General features: G+C 26.5%; 2 protein-coding genes across 4 annotated transcripts; both read right to left on the bottom strand.

Annotated features, from left to right (window-relative positions):
• Window positions 1–620: 620 nt before the first annotated feature.
• Window positions 621–4,985, bottom strand: LOC101499020 (uncharacterized). Of its 3 annotated transcripts, none has more exons than XM_073364218.1 (8): window positions 4,841–4,985; window positions 4,447–4,696; window positions 3,008–3,245; window positions 2,150–2,220; window positions 1,980–2,057; window positions 1,440–1,527; window positions 1,228–1,283; window positions 621–906 (listed from the first exon to the last, which is right to left on the bottom strand). In XM_073364218.1, exons 1-8 carry the CDS (start codon window positions 4,907–4,909, stop codon window positions 830–832), a joined length of 927 nt encoding a protein of 308 aa, XP_073220319.1. In that variant the 5' UTR covers window positions 4,910–4,985; the 3' UTR covers window positions 621–829. The 3 variants fall into 3 exon arrangements, with proteins under 3 accessions (XP_073220319.1, XP_004512768.1, XP_073220320.1); XM_004512711.4 differs by having other exon boundaries at window positions 3,008–3,230; XM_073364219.1 differs by lacking the exon at window positions 621–906 and having other exon boundaries at window positions 1,223–1,283.
• A 7,547-nt stretch (window positions 4,986–12,532) lies between these two features.
• Window positions 12,533–14,803, bottom strand: LOC101499339 (nudix hydrolase 18, mitochondrial-like). The gene is made up of 5 exons (XM_004512712.4): window positions 14,448–14,803; window positions 14,009–14,108; window positions 13,804–13,887; window positions 13,568–13,696; window positions 12,533–13,142 (listed from the first exon to the last, which is right to left on the bottom strand). Exons 1-5 carry the CDS (start codon window positions 14,768–14,770, stop codon window positions 13,050–13,052), a joined length of 729 nt encoding a protein of 242 aa, XP_004512769.1. The 5' UTR covers window positions 14,771–14,803; the 3' UTR covers window positions 12,533–13,049.
• Window positions 14,804–18,355: the final 3,552 nt, after the last annotated feature.

Here is an 18,355-nt window from a genome sequence, read left to right as displayed (position 1 = left end):
AAATTTAAACATTCGACAAATCATAATCAATCATGTGAATGACTTTATAAATAGTTATGACAAAAGTCAAATATTACTAATAATCTAACGATTGTGATCAATTGATAATATAAAAAAGGTTATATAACAACCCATAAAAGACTCGGTAAAATCTATAACCTTGTTTAACCATAAACTTTTGAAGTTAAAAAGACTATATATCAACCACCTTTGATGCAAGGTGAGTTCTAAAATATCCACAATCAATTAAAATCAACCACATGTAATTCATTAACTATGTCAAAGTAAAATTCAAAATAAAAAAGTTAATAGAGTACACGTAGCTGATTTTAATTGATTGCCGGTAACTTAACCACAATTTTACAAAGGTAACCTAGAATTTAGTGAAGATGCAATTGTAACAATGAGTTTTGAAGAGCCTATTGCAGCCTAAAATTTAATGCTCTCCAAGGCATTAACAGTTAACTTTTAATATGAAAAGGTCATGCACAACAATATACTCTTCACGTGCATACCACTATGATTAAGAATATACACTAGCAATTTATGTCCTATTTTGTTTGGACCCTTTTCATTTGTTCACTCTTTGTTTGCATGTTGTTGTCAAAGATAAGAAATCATTCAAGATCAAATCACTCTGGTCAGCTTACTTGCATCTAAAACTATTGGAGTTACATATACATCAATGATAATTGTTCTTCATAAAGGCAAAATAAATCAGTGCCATAAGAAGTCTAACTTTGAGCTTCAATATTAATTAGCAAATTATACCAAGTTAGAAAATTAGAAAATAACTACAGATTGCAAGCTGTTCTTACATGTCAACCTTTTATCTTTGGTGCTTGTTTTCACGTTTAAGTTCTTCCATTAGTAGATGTGCTACTGATTCATATCCCATTTCCTTAGCTTCATTTCAGTCAATCAAAGAAAGCAAGTAAGAAAAATGTACAAGACTCAAAAGAGATATGAGCAAACATTACTACATACATGTTTGGATTGACAGTGTCTTTGGAACAATCACATCGACACTGACGTCCCAATGTCAAATCAAAATGATAATAAAGAAGCAACAAATAGTAGAGTATCTAATCGTGTGGTACTGCCGTGATTTATTAGTCTTGCAAACACACTTTGTAGTTTTAACAACATTGCGGTGCCACCGAGGTTTTACCAAACTCACTGTCAATCTAAACATTCACCATAAGCTGCAAAAATAGAAAGACTAACCTTTGTGTATTGCGATCCCAGTTGGGGGCATCTTCCGTTTCCGTAGGCATATTGAGCTACATACAATTAAGGTACAAAAATGGAGACAGCATCTTGAATCAGATCAAAACAAATTTTCTTTAAGAAATTCTAAACACATTTATGCCTTGCATATTTATAGTATCTAAACCCAAAAGGCTAATGAAGAAGATGCTGAACTTTAATAGTTCTACCTGTTACATATCCAGTAAGGTTTTATTCCTTTCTCTTCTATGCAATGTGGGCACATCCATCCCTTGTTCTCTCTTACCACCTCAATTTCTACAACAGAAACATAGTGAACAGTTTCAAACTATCAATTTGAGTCATTTTCAGTAAGTATTCCTCTCTTCTAGAATATCACAACTCAAATCAAAGCACAATTTATAATTTTTTGAAGAAACAAAATTTCCAGTCTATGATATTTACTCCATCCTAAATTGAAAATACTGAATAAATAACCTGTTTTTTTTTACAAATGTGATCTCAATATGCAGATTATTTGGCTTAAAATATAAGTAACATCAAATAAATGTGGCATCTAGGCTCTTATTTGGGCACGACTTTTTGTTCTTACCTATGTAGCACCAACACTTCAAGTCGAAGTCATTTCTGGTGTCTAACATGTGTCGGTCACCGACACGATAGCATGAGGTTACATTCAATCATTTTTATTTTTTTAAATTATTAACTGTGCTTCATAGGTTTTATGTCAGTGTTTCATAGGTTCTTACCTTCACCATATCGAACCTTGAGGCAGGCTCTACAAAAGACACCATGGCTTGAGTGGCACACTGAACAATCAGTCTTTCCTGTTGGGAATGTACACAGTGAAACTGTTAAAACATGGAGTAAAACCGTGTGAAGAATGCAAAATAAAATAAAGGCATGGCTCAAATATTACCTAAACAAGGTTCATCCACATCACAATTCCCACATCTTTTGCAGTCTTCTTCCCCACACAATTTCTTTTGCCTGCATTTGTATTTTGCATCATGGTTATCAAATAGAATATCAAATTGCGAATCAGAAGACCTATTTTTCAAATCTTTAATCAGAAACTTATTATGAATCATAAGATATATTGTCGATAAAAAAACCATTTTTAATTAAAAACAAGTGACATAACAAAATTATAAGCTGATATACCATAAATGAACCTCAAAATAATTCAAGATTCATGTCATATATCAAATGACAAAAGAAAAAAAGGTTGATTTTACAAAGTTGCCAAAAAAAGTGGTTGGCTACACTAAATTTAGGAAGTGATTCATTAGAATGAATCGGGATTCAAGATGTGATTCATGTCCAAAATCCAAAATAGACACATTCGAGAGATTCATATTGATTATTGATTGTGTTCGGTTTACTATCGAATCGGGGTACAACTCACGTGTACTTTAAGATACTGATAACCATATTTTGCATTGCAATGTCATCATTTCTTATCTGAATACAACACACACGGACACATACGACCATAAAGAATGCTGTACTCTTTTTTTAACACATTCTTTAGGTCTGGTTTGTTTTTAAAAAAAGTCAGCTTAGTTGCTTCTTAAATTGATCATTTAATAAAAGTAGTGCCGACTTCTTAGAAAATGAAATAATCATAAAGAGTCTATTCTAGCAACCGTTAAAAATAGTGTGAACTTTCTACTCTCAATAAGAAACTAAATAGCATTTTGTGACAATAACAAAACTAGGTTACTAACTAATCTTTTCTGTGAACCATATAGTTAAGGGGCAAAAGAATAAGGACCTGCAAAAATGGCAGCATATCCCCAAAACTGGATTGTAGACACTGCCTCTACCCTTGCTATCGCAGCGCCGGGCAGAACATGCGGCTGAAATAAGAAGCTCTACATCCTTCCGATTCAGTTCAATGAGAGGTGCATTGGCAGGCCTATTCTCTTCTTCTCCATTATCAGTAGTTACAATCCATCTCTTCTTCTCTTCTTCCCCTTCTTCTGTAGTTACCTTCTCTGACATCAAATTCACTAAACCATCACAATTCACAGAGAGTAACATCATATTAATTTATCAAAAACTGAGAATAACATCAAAGTATAGTCCTTGAACCAATGTGGAAAAATACCTTGTCATACAAAGGTTTGGCGGATTCTACTTTAAAAGAGTTGTTTATTAGTATATTTGATAAAGAGACTAAACTCTTAATATGCACTTCCAAAAATTAAGATACAATTACTGCAATAACTATTTAAATACTTTTTTTTATTACGGATTCATTTATATGTAAGACAAAAAGTAACGACACAAAAAAGTGAATATAATGACAATTTCCTATCTTTAACAAATCAATTAGGGGGAAAATAGTTTAATTTCTACACACGGTCATATTTTACACATCCGTCTAATGATATGTTGTGGCATCATTTAGTAAGTTTATCATATACAAGTTCAAAATAGTTTCACACTGTTGTCAACTAAGTTTGTAACAAATTGAATCATACGCTGTAAGAGTATGAGTTCATATATTGCTATGTGAGGACTTTAGCTAGTAAACTGTACTTTTGTTTCTGCCGGATCTCTTTGTACCTTGGCAAGCTTCCGAGACTAAACTCATCTAAATTTTTTCCTATAAAAAATGAGTTTAATGGGTATAGACTGATAGTATAAAACAGTCATCCAAATTCCAATGAGAAACCACCATTTTGTTTTATCATGTCACACCACCAATTTCAAAACATCCTTACAATACAAAAGTGGGGTGATTTCGCCAAATACACTATTCTCATAAGCTTGTTTATGCAAACCAATGAAAATATTAAATTTAGCTACTCTTTCATAAACAATTTCATCTTTTTTTCTAAATTACCCTTAAATATTTATTATCTCAACTCACTTGTTTCTCTCTCAGCGATAAATAAGCATAGATAATTTTGACAAAATAACATTTAATCAACTTCAACATTTGCAATTAAGTTCTAATTTAAAAGACTAATATGACACTAAGAGTAAATAAATGTTTAACTGCAATGCAGTATCATAACCATTCATGAACATGACTTGACAGATAATTATGGTAAAATTCAACTATAAAAATTATTTACAGCGATGTGTATATAAATTAAATCGGACTATATATTTCAACAAATACAATAAAAATAGTCAAGTTAAATAAAATAAATGTTTATTTTGCTACCTTTTCTAGAGTAACAAAAGAAATAGGGTGAAAACCTTGTTTTGGTGTAACAGCGTTGCTAGGGTAACAAATTTTCAAACGATGAGATCGGCGCAGCAGAAGGTTGTCGTCGGTGACGGCGGCGGAAGTGGTGCCGGTGGCAGCAACGTCCTTGATTCTCTGTGAGCGGCGCAGGGGAGTGAGACCGTAGACTCTTTTGACAGATGCACGATGCTTTTTGGTTTGAATAGAAGCTTCTCGAAGCTTCGAAACTTTATTCAAAATACCAAGAGATTCCAATCGAACCTTCATTCATTCATTCATCAACATAATCATAATCATAATTATAATAATAATCATTACATTTAATTTATTATTAATTAAAATTAAAATCATAATAATGAAGATTATTTGTGTGTTGTGTTAATTAATTAATTAATTAATTAGTACCTTGTTTTGTAACATGCGAGCGTTTCTGAGAGCTTCGTAGTCGCATTTTGATTTCTCTCTCATTTTCATTTTCACTATTTCACACTTTTTTTCTTCTAAACGAAACGACACAATAGTCACTGTGTGTAATGAATGAAATGAATTATAACGGCTATATTTTGGTTTAAATGTTTTATCACGATGCTTGCATTTACCCAATTACCCCTTCTTCTCTAAACAATTTTTTTTTTGTTAGCTTAAAATTTGGTTTTTAGAAGAGAACAACTTAGTCGATTGTTTGTATAAAAAAAGAAATAGGACTATGGTGCACTTAATATATGTAAAGGGAATACCAAGTTTTGACATAGTTTTTTTTTTCTTTTCAATCTTAGTCTTTCTTTAATCTACTTTATTTATAATTATATTCTTTCTTTATCAATTTAAATAATTGAGTTTTTTAAATATTTACATCAAGTTTTGGTGTAATTTTCTTTAAAAAAAATAAAAAATTATAATAAAAATATATTTTAAACACAAGGTGTACTAACAATATAAATTACATAGAATATATAAATATCATACTTTTGTCTATAAAAAAATGAGCATCAATACAATTAAATTGATTCATAAAAGTTTGAACATAACATACAATGAAAATATCATTGAACGAAATTATAATAAAAATATTTGTCTTTAAATTTGAGTCAACACCACAAAACAAATTTAATATTATTTAAGACTTATTCAACCTTAAAAGTTTGTTGACAAAAAAATCATTTGATAACTTATTTTTCATATTGATCAAACTCAAACTAACCAAATAATATTAACCAAATAATATTCAAGACTTGATGACAATACTTTTCACGCCTCCCTAACCCCATAACTTGAATAGGATGATTCAAAACAATATTAGGAAGAGCACATCAATATCTAACCACTTCAAAATAGCTTCCACACTACACTTAACTATAGGAAAATCAAAGAACAAATGTTGTGCATCTTGATCCATTCCGCAACCTCCACACAAAACCTTGAGTTTGTATCTAGAGATAAATTGTTGGGAAACAATTGTGAATTAAATGGTTACGTAAAAAGAGACACTTTCGAAGAGGCTAGTTTATTCTAGATAATTTCGTATGATGAATGTGTTTTACATTCGGCATTCGACACCAACATCTAGTACACCTTTTTCACAACATAAAAGTGAAATAAAAGTGAAAATTAATTGGCCAAGCAAGGTCTATGCTATTTTATTTCAATTTAATTGTTGGCGTAAACTATTTTATTTTTAATTCTCTCTTTATTTATTCAATAAAAGTGAAATTGGAATTTTTTATTTTGATTTTTTTAAAAAAATAGAGATTAAAAATGAATTAAAAAAAATTATAAACTAAAAAGTTGAGAATTTTTCATCGAGACTAAAATTTATTCTACCCATTTTTTTTCTTATGGATTCAATTTTTAAGATTAGATCAATGCACTCAAAATATTTAAGACCGCCATGATAAGAATGCATGATCAATTATTTATGGTTATAATATTAATTATTGATTTGCTCATTTTATCAAAATTTCACTTTAGATGAACGAAATCAACAAAAAATTGAATAAAATTGGAGAAATGAGAAAAGTAATATTTTTTTTTTTTAAAGAAAAAAATCTTCTTTTCATTTTATTTGGTGGTGTCTACCCAATATTTTTCTATTTCCCCTCATTGTATATTCTCTAAAACCAAACAATAGAATATATATATATTTGTGATTTTGTTGTTCGGATGCAACATTTTTTGTTCGTTGTCTTTGCGTGACATTTCGTTCTTTTGTCTTGTTACGGTGTTTTAATTTATTTTAAGTGTGTATTTTATGTGTTTGTTGAAATGATTAAGAAATACTTAATTCAGTTGGTATCACACCAACAAATATTTTATTTCTTGAAAATTGATGAAATTAAAGGTTATGGATCTTGCATTATTCTTGACCAATAACTATACATCGAAGAAATTAGTTTGATTATTAAAATTAAAATTTTGATTTGATAATTTCGAATTGGATTATAAAATATTTATGTATCAATCATACATTTTTTATTTTCTTGTTGATCTCAAAATATTGATGGAGAATATGTCAACTCAATACATGATCAATTTAATTATAATATTCTCATTTTAACAAAATTTAGTTTTCTATGAAAAAACAATGAAAGTTTTCAAACGGCCTATTAATGGACACAATTGAAAAAAACAATACTATTTTAAAAATTAAAAATTTATTTAGAAAAATTTAATGTACAAATAAACCACTCATTTTAGAACGGACCCACCCAACTAATAAGAAGCAAATGATTGAACTTTTTTCATTCATTCATTCTAATTCACAAATTTTACATGTCGGACAACAATTGACCATGTCCAAGTAGTATCTCTACTCTCCTAAAACGTAGCTATCCCAATTGCAATTGGCATTGATTTATTCAAAATCACAAATTACATCATTATCCATTGACTCACTCTCACTCGTCGTCTCAAAACAAAACGACTACACAATACAAAGTGTTCTTCTAGATTCTACATACTTTTTTTTTACTTTGGACGGTTCAAACCGGCACATAATAGTTTTAATAGAAATAATAATGAGTCGATAATTCAATTGATAAATATTGATATAATTAAATTGAATATCATATCTTGAGTTCAAATTCGAAAACTCACAACTGTGTGTGAATTTTTTAGAGTAATTACAGCATTCTATTTATAAACAAAAAAAATATTACTTCTTAGTTAATGCTTATTTGTTAAGTTTATGTTTGATTTCATGTTTAGAGTTGTTATGCTTGATTTTGGAGATATAAAATTGATTTGGACATGTTTTGTTGTTTTTGAATAAAATTGATTTTAATTTGATGATAGAATTTGTAGTTTTTTTAATTTAAAAGTGATTTTTATACTAAACTTAATTGTTCAATTTACTTTTTTGTTTGCAACCTTCTAAATTTGTGAGATAATGTCATTATAATCCTATAATGTATAACGATATAAAAATATATCTTTAATGTGTCTCTTGTTAGTAATTTTATGATAAAAATGCTAAATAAAAGACATATTTGATTCTCAAATTAACAATAGAAGACACATTCAAAAACTAAAGTGATTGGCAAAATATCACATTTACAAATGTTTTGGTAATTTTGATACATTAAAGGAATATAGTATTGCTATGTCACATATTCATTGATGTCATAGATCCATAGATAGCTATTATCGTTCTTATGTTACTTTGTTCTACCTTTCACCACTTTGTGACATATGTCTATCTTCGCTAGTGTTGTTTAAAATCTCATTTTTATATGTTAATGTTAATGATTAATTTATTAATGGGAGTAATAAATGTTAATAGTAGGAATTGAACTCCTAACATTCTTCTTAATATTTCTTTAGTGTCTCAATCCAAATCATTATACTAAATCTTGAGGTACCCTCTAGTACCACTTTTTTATTTTGAACAATCTCTTATCTGATACTGTAAAATTTATTTTGTATGTCCCCTTTTGAACGACTCACACCTTGATAAATATCTCAGTTAATAAATTATACCATGAGACAATTAATTGTTGAATATAACTCTTTTTTCATATTCATAAAGCTATCATAACCTCTATGATTAGCTTATTAGGTAGTATAAATTGTTGGGGAGTCCTAAGATGCGAGAACCACAACAAACCAAATGCTCTAAAATCACAAGAGATTTTGACACCACATTTCCACTAAAAGCCTTAAGGCAATGGACATATGAATCATTCTCTTATATAAAAATAAAATTTAACACACCATGATCCATTCTCGCTCTTTCATCAAGCTGAGCCATGACTTTGATACTACTTGTTGGGAATTCTAAAGTCGCATGAGCAATAGGAGACTAAATATTTTAAGATTACAAGAGACTTTGAAACTACATATCCACCTTAAACCTTGAGGCAATATATATATGAATTATCTCTTTTATATATCTAATATTTAGTTCATTTATAATCGGTGTAAATACACTTAAATAAGAAGAAAAAAAGTCATCTAACTAACTATAATTATATCTTTCTCCATAATAAAATATAAAAAAAAATAATATGATAGTTAAAAATTAAAATCAAATATATTTTTAATTATTTTTTATTTATATTTTATTTTAGAGTAATATAGTTGTAGTGTATATTTGTAAATTCACATAATTGTAAACTCTCTTTTTCACCAAATTTAGATATACTATTAGAATCATAGCATAATTGATGTTTTTCCACCTCATTTGGATAGGGACTTAGAAAACATGATTGATGATATAATAAAATGATAATAGCCACACCATTGGCTTGAAACCCTGGGCGATCCACATATTAGACATCACCATCAACTTTTTTCTTTAACCTATACATAAGAATCATTCAATAATGTTACCTTATCATTAAGTTCTTGACTTAGTCTTTGCCTTTGTTTCTAATTTTGTACGGCTGTTATTTTCACATTGGGAAAGAGCATTATATGATAAAATTGAGAACTCAATTATATTAACATTTTAAATTTATCATATATCATTTGCAATATTCTAATAAATATATTAAAAACATTAAAAATATCTCGTTTAAAATCCAAAGAAACAAGATTGATAATGATATCTCATTTAAAATCTTATTTGAAAAAGTCAAAGAAATTAAATCAATGTAAAAGAAAAAAGAGTATACCTTAACAAAACAAACATCATTATAGACAAGAACAAACCTAAAAGAAATTATTAAAGATTTACTAAATAAAAATATATCTATTGATGTTTTGTAATTTTGTTCATTGGAAGACTATAATAATAGTATTTAAGACATTCAAAAATTAAAATAATTTAGTATTCTTCTATAATATGACGATGATATACTCAACATAATCTAATCATTCAAGTTGTTGAATGAAGATCCGAATGTTCATATTATTTTCTATTAACAAATTTATATGGGGAACTATTTGATTTTTATCAAACTCTTTTAATATAAATTTGAGTGACTACTTTTTATTTTTATAATTTTTATTCCCATTTTTTAGTTAACAAATTTGATTGAATGACCAAAACTGTCAGATTTTAAAAAAATGACTAATTTAGTAAATTTATGAAAATAAAATGATCAAAATTGTAATTAAATCTTAATATAAAGTAATTTGATAAATATGATTTTTTTTTAATATTAAAAACGATATTGATTCATTCAAATAATTAAAACTCCCATCGACTGAGAATGATATAATTCAAAATCATTAAAAATAAAAATAAAAATGATTTTACGAACAAACTCAAAATATTCAATTAGTATATATAGATATAATTTGACAACTCTATTTAATAATAAAAATAAATTGTATACAAACGTCACATCATAAATTTGCATATTAGTGTAATTAGGTTTTAATTAAGAGACAACATTATGATATAGTATATGATTTATATAATTGAACGTCTATATAATTATATGTATACATATACATCACCGTAAGTTTTAAAATGTTGAAGATCGGCCACGGTTTTATAATTCTACTGATTTATTTTGTTTAGTGACTTCAAAAATATTTTTTGTTATTTTACCTATTGCAATTAATCAATGTTTTTAGTCTCTTTTGTTTAGTGATTTTATAATTCTACTCATTTGTACTTTAAAATAGAAATGTCTTTTTCTCTCTTTGCACTTTGAATAAACAATGTAATTAATTATTATTATTATTTTTGTAAGAGTTAAATTAGGTGATTGAACCATTTTTTAAATTAATTAATTAATTGGGCCTACTTAGGCATATGCGCCCCTTGTTTAATCGACTGTTGTAATAATTAAAAATTTGTATTTTTATAAGTTGGTTTTACCGTAAATACTCTTAGATGCTGATAATTTTTATTAAGACAGTTTAGGTTGAATTATTTAAGTTTATACATCGACATAAGTAAAATGGTTTGCCAAAGTTTATTAAAATAATGTACAATATATTCATAAATTATTTTTAATTAATTTTTATCAATTTTTTAAAATAATTTATAAAAATAAATTTATTTTATTTTATTTTTTCATATAAAAAATTTATACATTATAAATATGTGTATGTATCTTCATTTTTATTTTTATTTTTTAAAAATTTGCCCTGACAGAATAATATTCAATCTAAAATAAAAAATATTTTACAACTCATTAAATATTTAAAAAAATTAAAAATTTATTTCTTTTAATTACATTAGCAAGAGTCTAATCCATAGATTGCATATCCAGTTTTTTTATTAAGACTAGACAAATTATTGAAGTTTGTGGTTCCTCTAATCTCACATTCAATACAAATTTATTATTTATAATATTTTAATAAATATGAAATTGAAGATGTCTTTTCAACTCAATCATTTTCATCTATGTGAACAGCTTGAACTCACCTAATATTAGGACAATATTTTGCCATAAATAAAGACCAATTAGTTTGATGGAAGGTATCAAAGTTGTGCACAATAAGCGGCTTCTACCTTTTCTTTTTCCCTTTTCAAGGGAAAATGTGGCTTCCACTTTGTTGAGAAACAAAAAAGTTCAATGAAGTAAATACACATTGTGAATGCAAAAATACAAGATAGCTCTAGAACAATTTATGCCTTTAAAAAATTGAATACATAAATTTTAAGATATTATTTTTATATTTGATTCTTTAAGATGTGTATTTAGAGTATACTTAGATGAGATGGATTGAGTTTTTTATAATTTAATTAGAGATTATGAACTCGAATCTAATTAAGTGACAATACTCAATGTAGTCACTATATTTTAAGAGTTATAAAAATTAGGTTTAATTGTAATTTTTGTCTTTTTATTTTTACTAATTTACAGTGATCCATCCTCCTATTTTAAAAGCCGATAATTTTGGTTCCTTCTTCTAATTTTTTTAACTAAAAAATAATGACGTAAGATATTTAAATAACGTGACACATGATACAATAATATAAAATAATTAACATCCATTGAATTAAAATAAAATACAGTAAAAACTTAATTTTCAATTTCAAATTTTTTTTATATTTTTAATTTAATTAATAACATATAAATAATTAATACATCTAGATGATTCTATATCATAGAATTGTATGTCACGTCATTAAAAATGTCAATTCTTCATTTTTTAGTTTAAAATTCTGAAAGAATGACCAAAAGTATCAACTTTTAAAATAGAAAATCCATTTCTGTGAATTGATAATAATAAAAAAATTAAAACTGCAATTAAACCTAAAAAATATTGTAAATAAAAAAATTGTAATATATAATTGATGTCAATAAAAATTACTATTTCATGTTCAAATCGTGAACCCGATAAATAAAATTCAATCAAATATTATTTTAACGAGAGTTCATACTTAAATATTATCCAAATAATTCGACTTTAGTTAAAATTCATCAACTACGTGAACCCAACAACTTAGTTGATGATGTATGACTTCATTTTATGCAAAAATCTTACCAAAAATTGTTCTAACAAGGGATCGAAATCATATTATATTTGAACAATTCAACTTTAGGTAGAACTCTTAGGTAGAACTCGTTAATCACTTGGTCCAGTCACTTGATTGTTGATGCATGACACTAGAGCTACTAGTGGTAGGATTTTAAACAAAAGAACACATGTATTATTAATCATAGTGATAGCAATAGATACCATTCAGCCACAAACTAGAAGAAAAGTGTATATTATTACACATAGCTTGTTAGAGATACATTATTACCAAAGAATCAATTGAATGAAAGAATGAATTGAAGTTGTCAGTGGATTTTTCTATAGTTAGACCTCAACTACACTCTAAGAGTTCATAATTTGCTGTTATACTTGCCAACTCTAGCAAATCTTGAAGACATGAAACAAACTTCAAGGGACAAGGGACAAATTGACAATTGCGAATTTCCCCATTTTTTAATGAGATTTCAATTTTTCTATGTCCTAATGTATTTTCACTTTTGCTAGTCACATCCCTATTTTTTCGAGTTACACACAAATAGATTACTTACGTGGTTCACGTATGTAGTAAATTAAATTTACATACTTGAACTGAATTCACGTAACTTATTTGAGTGTAACAAAAAGAAAAAATATATAACCAACAAAAATGATATCTTGAGTGCTTCCTTCCGTTCCACCACTTTCTAGATTCCAAAAGCAAAGAGAGAGTGCCTAGAATTTACATCCTTCAATTTTAGATTGAATTGGTTTGTCTACTAAGCAATTCATCTAAAGCTTCTTTCATCCAAGCATATGGGCATATTTCTTTTGCTTCAGCCACACTCAACTGCATCATACAAATGAAAATAACTTTAGGACACCAACAAAAATCAAATCAAATTAAATAAACAAATAAATCTACTAAAGTTTTTTTAACCCTCTAATTCCAAGACAGATAACGAAAATTTGACCAATAATAGTTTCAGTCAATATTCGAACTCGGGTTCTTCTCAAAAATTCATCTTTAATTGAAGTTCATTATTAACCAATTAATAAATCTACAAGTGACACTTAATTAGAACCAAGGTTTTCCGCGGTCGCGACATCAAGATTTTTTATGTCTATGCGACTGCAATTGAGGCTACAAAAGTTGCACTTGAGCGCAATTCTCTGCAATAGCAAAGATTGCGCTGCAACGGTGAAAAATCGTGATTAAGCTATTGTAATTAGGATGATGAAATAAATTATGAAAGTTTAATAGGTTACACTTACCCATTTTCTTTTTCTTAAGTTCATTTCTGGCCAATTATCCAACTCCTTGCTAACAAGCAAAGGGAACATATACCCTTCATGCATAGTAGGTTGGCGTTTGCTCTTATAATACCATTTTCCCAAATTACCCTGCAAGAAACAACCATAATACACAAAGTAAGAATCAAAGGACCAAATTATTTTATGAAACAAAAAAAATTAATGTAAAAAAGTGATTGTTGATTTCAAATACTAACCTCAACACTGCCAAGTACTCCAGCTTCCTCTATGGTTTCTCTCAAAGCAGCTTGCTCCATGGATTCATCACTTTCCCAACCACCCTAAGGACAAAACAACAAAGAAAACATGTTAGAAACAAAAACAAAAACAAAAAAATAAAAAAAGTTGAAACATTAAAAATGAAACAAAATCCAATAGTTGTTGTGGATGAAGTAATAATACCTTTGGAAACTGCATTCCATGACCCTTTTGAGCACTGATTAAAAGAACTTCAATTTCTTTTTCTTGGGTTCCATTGCTTTTGTATCTATAAGGAATGCATCTGTTCATTTCCAAAAACATCACAAAAAAGTCAGATTAATAATAAAAATAAATTAATTAAATTCACAAAAAAATGTAATTTTTTTAAAAATAAAACATTAGAAGGAAAAGGAAAAAAAAAGGTCAAACATTTAAATCAATTAGAAGAAAACCCAATTGAGAAAAACCTTTTACTTCCAATGATTCAATTATAAAATAAAAGGGTACACATTAAAATCATTTAGAAAAAAACCTTAAAATTCTAAAAAATTTACAACCATCTTGAATTCAAAACATTAAAAATAAAAACTTTAAGAAACCCAATTAGAAGAAATAAAAATAGAAAGAGATAGAAACACACCCCACAACTTGTCGACAGCCTTTTTCATATCTTTGCAAATGTCTTCCTGTTCGAGGGGATACCAAACAGATCATATTTTCTAATTGTTGAGGGAAAAAATCATTATGAACTTTCTTAGAAAAAAGTAAAGGGTAAAAGAATTTGCAAGCCAAAGTTCTTGAAAGTAAGAGACCCATTAGAAAGGCTTTGTTATCTTTGTATTTGGTGATGAGAAAAAGGAAAGAGAGAATAAGAAGAAAATGTTTGTTGTTATTGTTATTATTGTTATTATAATTATAATTATGATAAGAAGATTTAGATGAAGAGGTTGTAATAAGAAACATGAATGTGTTGTGTTGTGTTTGAAACAACCTAAGAGATGTGTGGGGATATATATGTATCTACCTGTTCGTGAACACGTGTCTGCGCGTGGAAGTTACTATTTCATTCAAACACACAAAACCCGCATGGACCAGTGCGTTTACTCACGCGCATTTATTCATCAAAGTAAACGTTATACTTTTATTTATTTATTTATATTGGATTTTAAAAAATGCAATATCAATCTAGACTGGATTCGAGGTAATGCTATCAAACAACCGCTTTAGGTTTTTATGAAAATAAAAAATTTACAATTTATCAAATAAATATTTTACTTCATAAAAATCATTATGAACTTTCTTAGAAAAAAGTAAAGGGTAAAAGAATTTGCAAGCCAAAGTTCTTGAAAGTAAGAGACCCATTAGAAAGGCTTTGTTATCTTTGTATTTGGTGATGAGAAAAAGGAAAGAGAGAATAAGAAGAAAATGTTTGTTGTTATTGTTATTATTGTTATTATAATTATAATTATGATAAGAAGATTTAGATGAAGAGGTTGTAATAAGAAACATGAATGTGTTGTGTTGTGTTTGAAACAACCTAAGAGATGTGTGGGGATATATATGTATCTACCTGTTCGTGAACACGTGTCTGCGCGTGGAAGTTACTATTTCATTCAAACACACAAAACCCGCATGGACCAGTGCGTTTACTCACGCGCATTTATTCATCAAAGTAAACGTTATACTTTTATTTATTTATTTATATTGGATTTTAAAAAATGCAATATCAATCTAGACTGGATTCGAGGTAATGCTATCAAACAACCGCTTTAGGTTTTTATGAAAATAAAAAATTTACAATTTATCAAATAAATATTTTACTTCATAAAAAAGTCACATATTTTAATATTTTTATATAATTTTTTTAAATTTAATATTGTTTTAATAATATTAAATTAATTAAAAAATAAATATTATATGACATTAATTATATTAATTTAGTATTGTTATATTAAAATTTAAAAAATTCGTTTTAAATTTCATATTAATTTTTGTTTTAGACTTCTAAATATATTGGGATGGTCCTAATTAATGCAAAATTATCGTATGTTAGAAGGTTGATTAAGTTGATAAGTAATTTGCTCACATCCACATCTTAAATTAAATGTCACATTTTAAATTGTATGTGTTTCTTAGGAAAATTATAAATTAGATTGATTTTAATGATAAAATTAATATTATTTACAAAAATATCCTTATTACTTGTAGATAATGAAATATTTAAGTAGAGTCAAATTCGTTTCCTCTCTCCTTAAATATAAGAATTATTTGAAAAAAAAATGTTTATCTTTACAAAAATGTTTATCATTCTACGAAATCAATCCTTCTATTCTAGAATCTAACATTTTTTTGTTACTTGTTACGATAATTTGACATATTTTAAATAATGTGATATATCATACAATAAAAAATTAAGTTTGACGTATTTAAATAAAAATATATATTTTTGCAACATTAACTACATTAGCAATTTATTCAATAAGAACAAAAAAACAACGAATGTTTATAAATAATTATATGAATTGAGATATAATAAATAAAAATATGTTAATAAAAAAATAATTATACTTCAGTGGTGATATAAAAGACATATAATATAATACAATTAAATATTGCAAATGACACAATTTTAATTAGAGAAGATAGTAGTTTCTTACAAATTTTGCAAGGAAAAATGTCAAAATAAATGTTATTTTATATTTTTAATGTAGCAAAAATTATTATGTAATTCTAATTGTGCAATTTAATAATAATATGTGCATTGATTTCAATTAATTATCATCAATTTATATCCATGATAATAATAAATACATCATAATTAATATAGTTAATTAGTAAAATTAATATTATATTTCGTTTACAGCTTCTTTATGATTTACGTAAAATAGCTCAATATAACATTTATATAGTTATACTATTTCTCCTAAAAAAACACTTATATTTTTCAGTTGAAAGAAGTATAATAATTAAATTATAGTCAACTATGAAAAGTTGTTAAGAATTTATTTAAATAATTTTGGAAGGGTGAGGCTTCCATTAAATTTTTTAAACTACAAGAACCTAATCAAAAGTTTAATGGAAGGGTGAAGATTCCATTATAGGTGTATAATCTTGACAACTTACATATCATTGTTAATATTCAAAAACATTTTTTAAAGACATTTGTTAAAAAACCTTTAAATAATAAATTCAGTTATTACAAATTTTATGACAAAAAGTGAAAGGAGAATATTATAGTACTATTTTAAAATTTGTGTATTTAATTTGCTATTAAAAGTTAAAAATTAATTTCTTTAAGATAGATTTCTTTGTGTTAATCATTAAAATATATTTTGAAGACATTTATTAACAACCCTTATTAATTTCTAATATCAACATATACTCATGAAGGATCATATTATTTTTAATAAACTCATCAGTAGCTGGTGACAATAATAATTATTTTCGGTGTAGACTTAAATGACCACTTGATTGTTAAAAAATTACAATGGAAAAAAAGTCTCAAATTGACGGCATTGGTGACAAAATGGAACTTTCTCTCCGAAATAAAAATTAAAATAAAATATTAAGAAGAGAGCAGTCATAATCAATAAATCATAATCATGATATATATCTTAATAATAACTTTATATAAAAAATATATATCATAATAAAAGAGAAATAAATAATTAAGTGTATTCCTCGATAGCTCCCACGTATCAAAAGAGTGTTTAGATGGAAGACACGTATCATATCTTTGGTGCATAAATATTCATGTATTATTTACAATATTATATTTATTGATTCTTTATTCTTAGATTTTTAGAGTAACTATTACCCACAATTGAACAAACTAGTATTATCTTTCAGGTTTTAGAGTATATTTAAGATTTAAGAGTTGCCTTTCATAAATAAAAATAAATATACATATTTCTAAAACACCAACTTATATTCAAGTTAGGATTTTATATTAATTTCTTAAGTTGTCTTATAAAGAGCGTCCAATAAAAAATATAAATAGTTTTTTAGTAAAAATTTAAATTTAAATTCATCACATTTTAAAAATATAATCTCTTTCATTATTCAAATTTCAATTGGTATAGATTTATATAAACGTCGACATTAATTTCATTCTTGAATATAATTTAGTTATTGCATTTAATAATTAATTAACTATATTTATTAGTTGTTTTATTGACTATAGAAATATGATAATTTTTTTAATATATTAATATTTTTCATTATAAATATAATATAATATATCTTTTTTTTTAATACTTTTCCGATCAATAACATTTAACAACAATGGTAATATATATCAAAAGCAAAATACAATATTTATATTTATTAATTTTAAGTCACCATTTACTAAAATAAACTTTCATCATTCTTTAGTAAAATCTTATATTTATAAGTATAACTTTTAACATTTTTTTAGTATAATATCAAAATAAACTTACCAAAAAAATTTATATTTGAATTAATCATATTGACCATATAAATACAAAAACTATGAATTAGTTGTTGCAACTGTATAATAGAGTTGGGAGTGTGGTTCACATATTTCAA

This window comes from Cicer arietinum, chromosome 8 (genome assembly GCF_000331145.2).
Source record: "Cicer arietinum cultivar CDC Frontier isolate Library 1 chromosome 8, Cicar.CDCFrontier_v2.0, whole genome shotgun sequence".
In the NCBI taxonomy this organism is placed as follows: Eukaryota; Viridiplantae; Streptophyta; class Magnoliopsida; order Fabales; family Fabaceae; genus Cicer; species Cicer arietinum.
Note: the sequence above shows the minus strand (reverse complement) of the source record. Positions and strands in the feature narration are given on the sequence as shown.